We start from the raw sequence: 12,351 nt of genomic DNA, 5'->3' as shown, positions 1-12,351 counted from the left end.
TACCACTGCATTGTACCTTTGTGTTTTAAGGTTTATAGTAAAAAAAAAAATCCGTTCTGAATACTGTATGAGGGATTGCATGCTTTTTAATTAATTTGAGGTTCTTTACATCGGAATTGAGATTGTTTTATCATTGCACCTACCCCGTATGTTTCATAGGTTTTAAGTGATTGTAGGGTTTATTATTTCAAAATTACTACTGTAATAGGAACCTTTCGAAAGCTCTCGGTACTCTGAAACCCAGAGTATATAAATGTTAAAGACTGAAGCAGCTACAAGCAAGTGATACTAATATTAACTGGCCTCTGCCTTACAAGGGGCAGTAGGTAACATGTTTGCCACAAAAGACTGGATGGGGTCTGCTCTAGGTACCAACTGGACTACTATAACAAATGAAGACAAAGACGCTAAAAGAAACAGAAAAACAAGGGTACAGGCCTTCTTAATCTATGCACCTGGAATCGCTATGTACATAAGTTCCAATCATATAACCGGCAAAAATTTACACCAGAGCAGAAGACCAACCTTTACAAAGAACACTACACGTCAGCGCAGTAACAACCCACTTCCATTCTCAAAACCCAGCTGCTTCTTCAGTCACTTGTTGACTGTATCTTTGTCTTTGACAATGTACAGACCACAACTGCCTTTTCGTGAGGTTGGCGGTATGCAAGTATTACTTACATACATGTATGATATTCCACTTTTCAATGTAAAGGTGTGGCATTTGTTTGACCATGTGGCAAGGATCATGCCATATAAAGACCTTTATTCCATGATCTCCCTTACTGTTTTTGATGCACAGCTTTAAGGTTCAAGTACCTCCTCGTGATCTGAAGCAGCTGTAAGGCTTCATGTTTACGCTATATGAACCTAGCCCATATCCCATCCCACCTACAATAACCCCTGTCACCACAACACTGTCACAATCTTCGATTGTAATCTTGGCCACTGACTGTGTTCAGCCGTCCATTGTCCAAAGGCTATGTCTGTGTCCTACAAATACCCACACATGGTAGACATACAAACAAGCACAGCTGAGTATTTGTCTAGGTGGTGTTTCTATAATGCAAACATAGCCAAAAGGCAACAGATACATATTCTTCCGAATCATAATTAGAAATATATGATTTCTGCAATATTTTTCTTCCATGCTTGTTCGATCCTCTTCTACCTGCTCTGTAAACCTGCTTCCTCCAAAATGACCCAACTCCACTCACTCTCACTCACTGTCCACAGTGGTACTTGCCTGAGCTGGGCCAACTGTCCGTCTCCGCCATATCACTGGAGGTGCCGCCGCCATCGAGCCGCAGACCGCCAACTTGTTGTTCCAGCTCCCACATCATCTCAGGCAGAGAGTCCTGTAAGGAGAAGAAAGGCAAGGAGGTCTTATGCTGACGAAAAAACAATCAAACTAGCACCACATATACCAAATATAATCGACAAAGGCTCTGAATATTTCAACTAATCCGCGTAATAGAAATGATTTATTTCACACATTTTCCATGTGGTTGCATCTGATATAAATTACAGTTACGCTGCAGTTGCATATATCGGCTTTAGAGGCAGGATCATACAGCCCTGTTCCAATGAAGCCTAGCACATGCATGTGGCCACTTCCAATATTGCCCAGTAACAAACAATACCATTTTTCATCATAGTCAACTTACGCACATTGCCAGCTTCCATCATGCAGCTGTTCTAAAATGTCCCATTAGTACAACAGGCAACTTCCAAGATGGCTTGAAATGACTAGGTTCTGGCATGCAGAGGCGGGGAAGGAACACTAGTGACTACCAAATCAGGTGAAGTTTTACCCCTTGGCGGAGACATTTTATTAAATCAGGGGGCACGAGGACTTAAGTGTCGTGGAACTGTATCATGAAAGACGGATATGAAAATTTCAGAAGAAATCATAATAAGAGAAATTGCAAAATCATCATTAAAACAATTCACGAAAAAGCTCAATGAGCGATTTACCAATATTGTGTCCCCCCCAAGAAGTGGGGAGAAGTAACCCCGACAGAAGTCTTTTAGCTTTGTAATTCAGAATGGTATCAGAAGTTTAGAGGGGCAACAGAAAATGTGGAGGAAAGATGAATGAGTGGAGAGATGCCCAGTCTTCTGCCTTTGTTTTCTTTGTGTTTTTTTAAATTTTTGCCTGTGGTGCGCGTGGACTTCCGTGCATTGAATGTAGACAAAGGCGGGACTGCAGACAAAATGTGGTGGGAAATTCAGCAACCGGGAAAGGACCGGTTGCTGAATTTCTACCTCGAAATCATACAAGATTCTGCATCTGTAGCACCGGTGCAACCAACAGATGTCCACAGAGCTCAAAGGAGGTTCAGTGCGAGCCAATCAGTGAACACCTTGAAGTACATCAACATTACAATCCCCCTTTCCTCCCAGAAACACACAGAGCACACAACATAAATTGACTGGTAGAACCTGCACCTTCACCCTCCAAACACAGACAAAAAAACACAAAGAGAAAACAAATGCACTCACTCGCCCTTCATACAAGGAGAGGAAATATTGCACTGAAAATGGAGCCATCTTCTGGGTCAAACTTTTAGCCTAACACAGAAGGCGCTAGGTGCAGCGCTTGAAGTCCACTTTCAGTTTGTAGGTGCTATGTGAGAGCGACGATGCTGGAAAATTATTAAAACCGTGCTATTTTAGGGTCTTGTCTTCTAATGGCCTATGCACAGAGCCTATATGAACATTATGGTACCGTAGGATCTACGATAGTTTAAAAAACAACACTTCTCATCTTCAGTCCTGCTGTCCTCAAACAACCTTTCGGAGCATGCGCACAAAGGTGCAATATGAAAACATTAATAACCGAAGCAGAAATTCTCCAAAGACATGGCACTATGCTCCACAGAATATGTGGCACTGAGTGCGGAGCCCCAGCTGCATCGAGGGCCTAGTAGCTTGAGCGACAATTAGTAGAAATGTTATAAGGTATTGGCAGCTGGTAATGCACCAAAGAAAAAACTAAAATCAGACCGCCATCCTTTTTTACAAATCAGCTAAATTCAACCGAAACTCCCCGCAACCAGGAGCCTAAGATTACAGTAAGAAGAAACTGTCACAGGCCACAATGCAAAAACTAAATGAAGAATACTTCAGCTACAAGCTAGGACATAACCCCAGAACTACAAACAAGCCATGAGTCAATAAGAAGTAGTTCAACCTAGGATATGCGAGGACGAACTATGACCTAGATCTAACTAAATGATACTGGCCAGTCTTGAACGAGTCGAATGTCAGAAACTCACAAGACATTGATCCTTTGCACAAGTTGATGTGCTCGAGCGATGAAAATACGAGACAGACTGCCGAATGAGATCTCAATACATTACCAAGGATAGCAAATATTTACATCAAATCTTGAAAGGAAAGACTTGCTTAAAGCCCTGAAGAAGTCCATGAGGATGAAACGCGTTGGCTGCTGTTTAAGAAGAAATAAATAAAGAACATGCTTCGAGCTAAATCTCATCACAGTCTTTGAATTTTTAAACAATATATGTGCAGACTGATACAATATTTGCGTCATCACTGTCAAAAAGTAAAGGGTTTTTGTGCCGAATCATTTTGAACTAAAATGAGACATGTATTGGTGTAAATTAGTGCTGAACCATTTGAATTGTAAGAAGTAGTTCAGGACTTACAAGAAGGCAAGTATGAGTTTAGAACCAAGAATACAATGATTTGTACGGGCAATGAAATTGTGTGTAGAAAAAAAGTATGGTCAGCACACATCAGCAGATACACTGGATATATGTTACAGTCTGCAATGGAAAATTGTTTTACGCTACTTTTAAATTGCTTAATTTAGTCGGTAAATTTGGCCTCTGTGGGCCTCCAAGCTCGCGAGAAATTAACTCAAGTAACCAAATTCGATATCAAATTCCTGATTTTCCTAAGAAGCAAGTCATTTACAGATTTAAATTAAGAAATAACTCACCGTGTACTCTGAATTTTTTTAGCTTATTTTGGCCCACACCCAAGCTCACGGCTACTGCTAAATATATAATATAGAGATGAATGCACAAACATAACAAATAAATAAAGAAATTAACAAAGTAATTCAACCGTCAAACAAAGGCAGCAACCTACATGCCCAGTCAGAAAGTCTCACCCAGTCAAGTCAGAAACACAAAACCCGGTCTATACATAAGGTCAAAACCAAGAATATGGATCACCAGCAATCACTAACCGACCAACCCCGAACAACAGCCAGGAATTAAATGGCAGTGGAGGATGAAAAGAAAATGGCAGCATTGACTAAATTTAGCAGAAAGGAAAGTCCATTTTATGGCAATTATGAGGCACCTCTTTCCATTAAAAATGGCTCTGCAGGACTGCATAATATATTTCAAATAAATAACTAGGAGGTACTTAACCTTTCGAGATATGGATTCTTAAATAGAGATTCAACAGGTCTCTGGATTCTGTTACTGTCTGGGTGCCTTACTGAAAATACTCCTGCTTTCAAAACGGTGCAACTTTTATATCATTAGTGAAATAAAAATATATCATGAAAAACAAGTAATTATTCTATCCACCTTGTTTGAATTATATGCTCGCATTTAAGGGTTCAGCTTATTGTTGCAGAGAAAGGCTGCTTACATTACCTGGGCAATTTTAAACAATTGCCAACAGTAATCAGCACCCGAAGGTGACTTTTGAATTTCACAATGGGCATGCGTACTATTGCACCCTCTGTGCAGAAAAAAAGCTTTTGCTTTGTTGTAAATAGAATTTTTTTTTAATTAAAATCTGCAAATAATGCAGCAGATTAAATAATATAAGTTGTATGCAGCATATATACATATATTGCTGGAAATGCTGCAACAGCACAATCGCCGTTTCCAGAACTCTGCATGTACTCACTCCCTTCACCCACAAGACCAACATAAATGCATAGCAGTCCTACAACTAAGTAGTCTCAACTATAAGCTAGGACCACATTCTTGGGTCTCCAAAAATCTTCATGAAACAAGGCGGACAGCCACTTTCATACACCTACTAACATTCCAAAATAAGCATGCACCAATAGACTAAAATCTCAGGACCACCCCTGGCCTAAAAACACAGAATTCCCGACAGTGCCCATGAAAGAGGAGTGGTTATGGCAGACCAGAGGTTTGAGGTTTGCCAATGTAGGGTGTGCGTCTGAGGTGGGTTGGAGTTCTGGCACTAAAGCAAAGTTGGAAAACAGACAGTAAAAGTGAACGATCAGGTAAAAATGTGCTTCATCACACACGGTGCATGAGCGACATTGAGTACATTCTGGCCATCAACATAATCAGCGTGAGCGATCAGGGGTGAATGCTTTATCCCATAGTGCACATGAGCGACATTGAGTACATTCTGGCCATCAACATAATCAGCGTGAGCGATCAGGGGTGAATGCTTTATCCCATAGTGCACATGAGCGACATTGAGTACATTCTGGCCATCAACATAATCAGCGTGAGCGATCAGGGGTGAATGCTTTATCCCATAGTGCGCATGAGAGACACTGAGTAAATTCTGGCCATCAACATAAGCAGCGTGGGCGACCAGGGTAAATGCTTTATCCCATAGTGCGCATGAGCGACACTGAGTAAATTCTGGCCATCAAGATAATCAGCGTGGGCGACCAGGGTAAATGCTTTATCCCATAGTGTGCATGAGCGACACTGAGTAAATCCTGGCCATCAACATAATCAGCGTAAGCGATCAGGGTAAATGCTTTATCCCATAGTGTGCATGAGCGACACTGAGTAAATTCTGGCCATCAAGATAATCAGCGTGGGCGACCAGGGTAAATGCTTTATCCCATAGTGTGCATGATCGACACTGAGTAAATCCTGGCCATAAACATAATCAGCGTAAGCGATCAGGGTAAATGCTTTATCCCATAGTGTGCATGAGCGACACTGAGTAAATTCTGGCCATCAACATTATCAGCGTGAGCGATCAGGGGTGAATGCTTTATCCCATAGTGTGCATGAGCGACACTGAGTAAATTCTGTCCATCAACATAATCAGCGTGAGCGACCAGGGTGAATTCTTCATCCCATAGTGCGCATGAGCGACACTGAGTAAATTCTGCCCATCAAGATAATCAGCGTGAGCGACCAGGGTGAATGCTTCATCCCATAGTGCGCATGAGCGACACAGAGTAAATTCTGGCCATCAACATAATCTGCTTGAGCGATAAGGGGTGAATGCTTTATCCCATAGTGTGCATGAGCGACATTGAGTAAATTCTGGCCATCAACATTATCAGCGTCAGCGATCAGGGGTGAATGCTTTATGCCATAGTGTGCATGAGCGACACTGAGTAAATTCTGTCCATCAAGATAATCAGCGTGAGCAACCAGGGTGAATGCTTCATCCCATAGTGCGCATGAGCGACACTGAGTAAATTCTGTCCATCAAGATAATCAGCGTGAGCGACCAGGGTGAATGCTTCATCCCATAGTGCGCATGAGCGGCACTGAGTAAATTCTGTCCATCAAGATAATCAGCGTGAGCGACCAGGGTGAATGCTTCATCCCATAGTGCGCATGAGCGACACTGAGTAAATCCTGGACATCAACATCACCAGCGGTCTCTAACAGTACATCTGTGTGTACGGCACTGCAAACACATCTAGATCATTGCTTCCATTGAGGACTCACACCTCTGTCTCAAAAACCGGTGTACCACAGAAGAGTGTGCTCCATCTAGACAGACTTTCAGCCAATCTGTGCCATTAATTGACAAAACACTAAGGTGCGGCTGGACAGCCTCTGTGCATTGATGAACTGATATGGTGTTATCGAGTAGAAGCCCCCTCAGTGGTTCAGTTCAAACATGTAATAGGACATGGAAATGGACTAATCTCTAGAGAAAGCCACCGTCGTTATGGAAATAATGGAATATTCGGGATTCAGTCTGAATAGATTACAATCTCTGTCCCCGAGGAAGAAAGATGGCCAACTCACGACATTCTGCCACAGCCCGTGCAAGCAGAGAGGAAGGCAAGTGTACAATGCAGACCTTCCAACTTACAGCGTTCAATTGTGTGTCACACAATATTGACTTCATTCCACAGTTTCCAGGTAAATGGCTGATATTGAATAGTAAAATGCAGGTAGAGCTGGAAACCTGTGCAAAGAAGGGGTTCCAGTCTGTTATAGGGTCTCTACACTGTTTATGTCTATCAGGGGTTTAGCAAGCTGCCTAGACCAATGGTTCCCAAACTTTTGACTCCTGAGGACCCCTATTGAGTCAATATTGGAAGCTAAGGACCCCCAAACAATTAGTACGATCTAAATTTCAAACATTAAAACAGTAGTTTGAAAAAAGTAAACACAGACTTGTGCACATCAAACAAATACTCAAATCACTAATGATTTTAATATTTCATATAGAAAGAATTAGCAAAATCGAAATCTTTTAATGGGATGGTTAGTGCTGCATCTCGGCAACAACGTTTTCAGTATTTGGTTCTATTTCACAGTATGAGGCTCCTGCCAGGGCCAGACTTAAAACCCAAAGCCACCCTGGCAAATGTTGTCAGACCAGTCCCAGTACTGAGTGCAGTGAGTGAGCCTGGCCAATGCAAAGCAAACTTTTGGGGGCTCTCCCACCAAGGAAATGTGGGGAAAATTGTGCATTCTGCAGCACATTTGTCATTATATATTGAATTTGCTTTTAAAGCATAGTAAATGATGACCTCACTATGCACCAATACAACAATATTTTTGAGGCTCTTTTATGAATCCTTCACTATCACTCTCCAACAGTGCCGCTCTTCTCACAATAGCCCCTCTGTCACATGTATTTTATTTGTTTTATAGCATCTCTTATTCAAGTGTATGGTGTCTGAGCACTTTACATCACACACATACAGAGACAATGAATCTTACGTGTGTAAATCGGTGTATAAAAAATGTTATGTTATATAAGGCAAAGGGGACTTCAAGGTGTAGGATTCCCATGTCATCCATACTGGTGAGCTTTTCTTAAGAGTGATTGGTCTGCAGAAGCACAACATCTTGACACAGAATGTAACATAGGGGTTAGCTTTGACTTTAATTATAACAGTTTAATTCTACCCAAACAAACCTTTTTGGCAAAATGAGGATTATGAAAGACTGAGAAAAAAAAGAAGTTTGCCTGCAGCTGTTTGATGGCACGTCATAGCTGCAGGTGCTAGATTATGATTGTAACTCATAAACTGCACAATAACAAAATAAGCTCTGTGACAAAAGCAGTAACCCACTGAGCTATGCATATAAACTACTATATTTTTTAATGCGTGGTACACATTCTTTGCAGCAGGCATTTTAACCCTCTGTGCTGCCTTAGATGAGTCAAACCTGCTAGCTACTGAACAAAACATGCATCTCTCTCCAGCAGGTACATTAATCACTGGATGTTATCTTGACACTTTTATAGTTGCCCGAAAACTACAGAATATTCAACGAACTTTGAAGTGCTTTTAAAACTGTTGCTTGCGGACCCCCTGGGAATGTGTCGCGGACGCCTGGGGGTCCGCGGACCACAGTTTGGGAAACACTGGCCTAGACCATTGAAAGTAGACTTCGAAGGTTCTGTCAGTGTTTTGGGGGAGGGTCCAGTCAATCCGTCCAGGGTTCTAAGCCCCACTCATTCACCTTGGCCTAAACCCTCCGTTGCAGGGCACAAGTCATAAAAAACAAGGTGGGGGGACGCTGTCACCTGAAGTGACGTGACGACAGGAAGTGACGCCACGACGGGAAGTGACGCCACGACGGGAAGTGACGCCATGACAGGAGCCGAGCTCCTCCTCCCAGAGAGGCCATAGAGTGAAGTTCAGCTGTTTGGCAGGGGGGATGGCGTCCCCCCGGTAAAATAAGTCCACCCGCGTGGTACCCCGACTCGAGCCCTGCTCCTTTGCTAGAAGGGCAGTGATTGGCTCAAAGCTACGCAACCTCTCCAGCCGCCAAGCCCTCTTGATCCACTCACATGATCAGAATATTTTTAAGTTTGGCTGGTCTGAGAATGGTTGATTAATACTTAGGGCAATCGGCCATGAGCACACCTCTGGAATCATGTTTGTGTAATCGTCTAATTGCATTTACAACTTAACTCATATGTTCAGGAACTTATTTTCTACAATTAACTGTGGATTACCGAGCCATTCCGATTCTAGGAACGTCCCCCTCAAAGTGCCCCTCTCAGCTAGACCTCAATGTAGTGCAGAAAGCTGAGGCAGAGGCCTAATAACAGGATGCTATAGAAAGTGGTTTTGTCTTCCAAGAAATTTCCACGGTCTACAGCCAACTATAAGAAGTTCATATTGAGAAAACAAAAATATGGCATATGGCATGCAGCCAAAGAAAGTACAGATAGAAAAGAATCCGCATTATTTTGGAAGAACATTCTGACAGGCCTTTCAGCAAGTGCCCAGTTAGCAGAACCGAAAATCAATTCTCAAACATGGTGAAATCATTTTCCTTTAATTTATAACAAGGCCACATATGATCTTAAGCAAATACCTAGGAAACATTTTCATCCTCATACATTTGTGCATGGGCAGCTCTGGAAGGCTTTGCGCTAGCTGAAGAAAGGCCAAGAAATACATACTGTGGTCAGGGCCAGCACGATTCCAACAGACCTATTCTTGCAAGACCTAACATTATGACGGTGTATTTGGCCATGAAAGGGAATGCCTCAGTGGAGCAAAAACAGGCACAATTCCAGAGCCCTGGGGCAGTCAAACGAAAAAGCTATCTACAGGCCTATCAACCGCCTTAATGTACTTTTGAAATTACTTGGCAAATTGATAGGCAGCAGATCCAACTGTGGCTAGAAGAAAAAAAGATTGTATTTCTGATATTTAAGTAGGCTTCCTTTTACCGCGTAGGCACCACTGTGAAATGTTTTTGAATGATTTTTGCAAGAAAGCAATGTATCCAATGCAAAAAGGTTTCATTTTGTTTGGTATGTAGGTGACTAACGGTTTCTTGTTCAAGCAATCAGATCAAATGATGTACTGCCCTGTGGGATCAAGTTCTGGATCCTTAGAGGATTACACGGCTGCAAGAGCTATACCACAAAAACACTGGAGTATACAAAAAAGTGATGGATGGAATGCTTGAATTAATCTCAACGACTGGTAATTACCTGAGTCGCATCTCAGTCCATCGTTATTTTGCACACCATGCCACATCAGTTTGGATGCTGCCATATGCAAGTCGGACCAATGGGAACAGTCCAGCCCAAACTGCCAAGCCAGGTCCTCCCTGAATCGTAACACAAGGGACCCAGGAGGGGTTTTGCCCAAGCTAGCGCTCATCATTCAGGTTTTAGCCTGGTTCCAGTGGAACAGTGAGTGTGCAGCAGACCCACGGCTGGGCATACTCGTCCCACTTAGGGTGACATACCAAAGTATACAAAATAGTGATGGATGGAATGCTTGAAATCATCTCAGCCGCTGGCAATTACTTGGGTTGCTTCTCCTTCCATCATTATTTTTCACACCTCAGTTTGGAGGCGGTCATATGCAAATCAGTCTTGACCCTGCTCCAATAGGAGCAGTCCAGTCCTAACTGCCAAGCCAGGCCCTCCCTAAATTGGAACACAAGCAACCCAGGACCTGTTTCATCCTAGTTATGGCTCATAAGTCTGGTATAACTTGGTTTCAGTGACACAGTGTGCACAGGACACACGCTGGACAAAGTAATAAAGAGTGGCTGGGGTTAGTTCAAGCATTCCATCTGTCACTTTTTGTATACCACGACAACACAGCACCAGCTCTGTAGGGTAGAAGGGTGACAGCACATTGTACCCCCCCTACTCGGAGGGTTAGCAGGCAGGCCGGGTGGGGAAACAAATCAAGCCATGACAAAGCTGCTAGAGTCGGCCCCATAGTACACTTTACAAGTGAGTGCACTGAGTGACCCAGCCCCTCCCCCAGCCCACCCCGCTATTCCTCTGCATTAGTTTTGGTGGTGAGAGCAGCTTTCGTCTATGTCTAAAGAAAACTGATTGAATGCTGCAAACTGGACCACATTTTTTCCAATACCTTGATGTTGGACTTGACCCACTCTGCAGGGTCACCTTTAACCATGGTGAAATTAGCTCACACTAAATTTGCATATTTAATTTAATTGCAAGTGCTTAGATAAGTGGTAATACAGTCCCCCAGGATCTGGAAATTAAATGCTACTAAAGGACCTGCAGCACGGATTGTTCCACGCACTTATGTATCTTTTTAAAACATGCCCCAGGCCTGCCACTGCAGCCGATGTTTGCCATTTTAAACTGCCAATTCGACCTAGCAAAATAAATATTTACTAGTTCTAAACCTTCCTTTTTAATACATATATGTCACCACATATGGTAGGCCCTAAAAAGCCCATAGGGCAGGGTCCACTGTATTTAAAAGGAAGTTGAGCATGTATGTTTACGTTTTACATGTCCTGGAAGTGAAAAACTCTCAAATTCGTTTTTATATTGAGAAAAAACCATATATTCTAATAATGACGTTTTAAGACTACCACTCCCTAAAAGTTAATCGAAACCCTCACAGGTGTCTTCCTTGGGTGTTCAGCGCCCTGCCTATCAAGATGAATCAGACATTCCCGCGTCTTCCTTATCTGGCTCAGATAAGGCTCCGGAGATGCCGCCCAAGAGTGTGTACATGTGTGTGTTTACTATCCCTCTAGGGCAGAGGCGCCGTAAATAAGACGCTGGCCTTTTCCAATTCAAAATAGCTTAATCTTTATTAATTGGGGGTTAAAAAGGTGTTTACGTAGGCCGAGTCAGTCATCCACATAATAATGACAATTTAATCTTTCGGAGTTTTTAAACTCACAGCTGCAGGGCCCCTTTCGAGGTTATATGACCAAGAAAGACCCCCTAGGGACTAGGAGGGAATCGTTTACTTGTGTGCTGTAAAGCACTCCAGGAAACCCAGTAAATGCGACAAGGTAAAAGCACAACGCGTAACCTGATCCATGCCAAGGAATGTAGCTGCCACCCGCCGCTGCTCGCTCCCGAGAGCTAAACACTGTGGGAGTGAACATTTGAAGAAGAGGTAGGACATACACCCGCCTTTGGCCATTTGCGTGCTTTCATTATTGAAAAACACACGTAAAGGCTAATCCAATGTGTGGGAGGAGTTAGACCCATACAGAGAAGTTTTGAGCGCTGACAAGAAGCCTCCCATAGAGCAAGGCATGCACGCTGCGCTAGGCTCGACGTAAAATAAAAAAAAAAAATAATCCCCATGACGTGACTGTGGTTGCCAATCACATCATTCTGTAGGCACACAAATGAATCACCACAGTTGCATGTGCCTACAGAATGAAGACGGCG

General features: G+C 42.9%; 1 protein-coding gene across 1 annotated transcript in view; it reads right to left on the bottom strand.

Moving 5' to 3' along the window:
• DACT3 (dishevelled binding antagonist of beta catenin 3) overlaps positions 1-12,351 on the bottom strand; it is a 260,990-nt gene that overhangs the window by 97,979 nt on the left and 150,660 nt on the right. Inside the window, exon 2 of the mRNA XM_086938405.1 lies at positions 1,250-1,361. Within this exon, the coding sequence (XP_086794531.1) occupies positions 1,250-1,361 (112 nt within the window). The remainder of the gene's footprint in view (positions 1-1,249; positions 1,362-12,351) is intronic.

The sequence above is a fragment of the Lissotriton vulgaris genome, chromosome 9 (genome assembly GCF_964263255.1).
Source record: "Lissotriton vulgaris chromosome 9, aLisVul1.2, whole genome shotgun sequence".
Taxonomy (NCBI): Eukaryota; Metazoa; Chordata; class Amphibia; order Caudata; family Salamandridae; genus Lissotriton; species Lissotriton vulgaris.
This window is presented reverse-complemented; position numbering and strand designations above follow the sequence as displayed.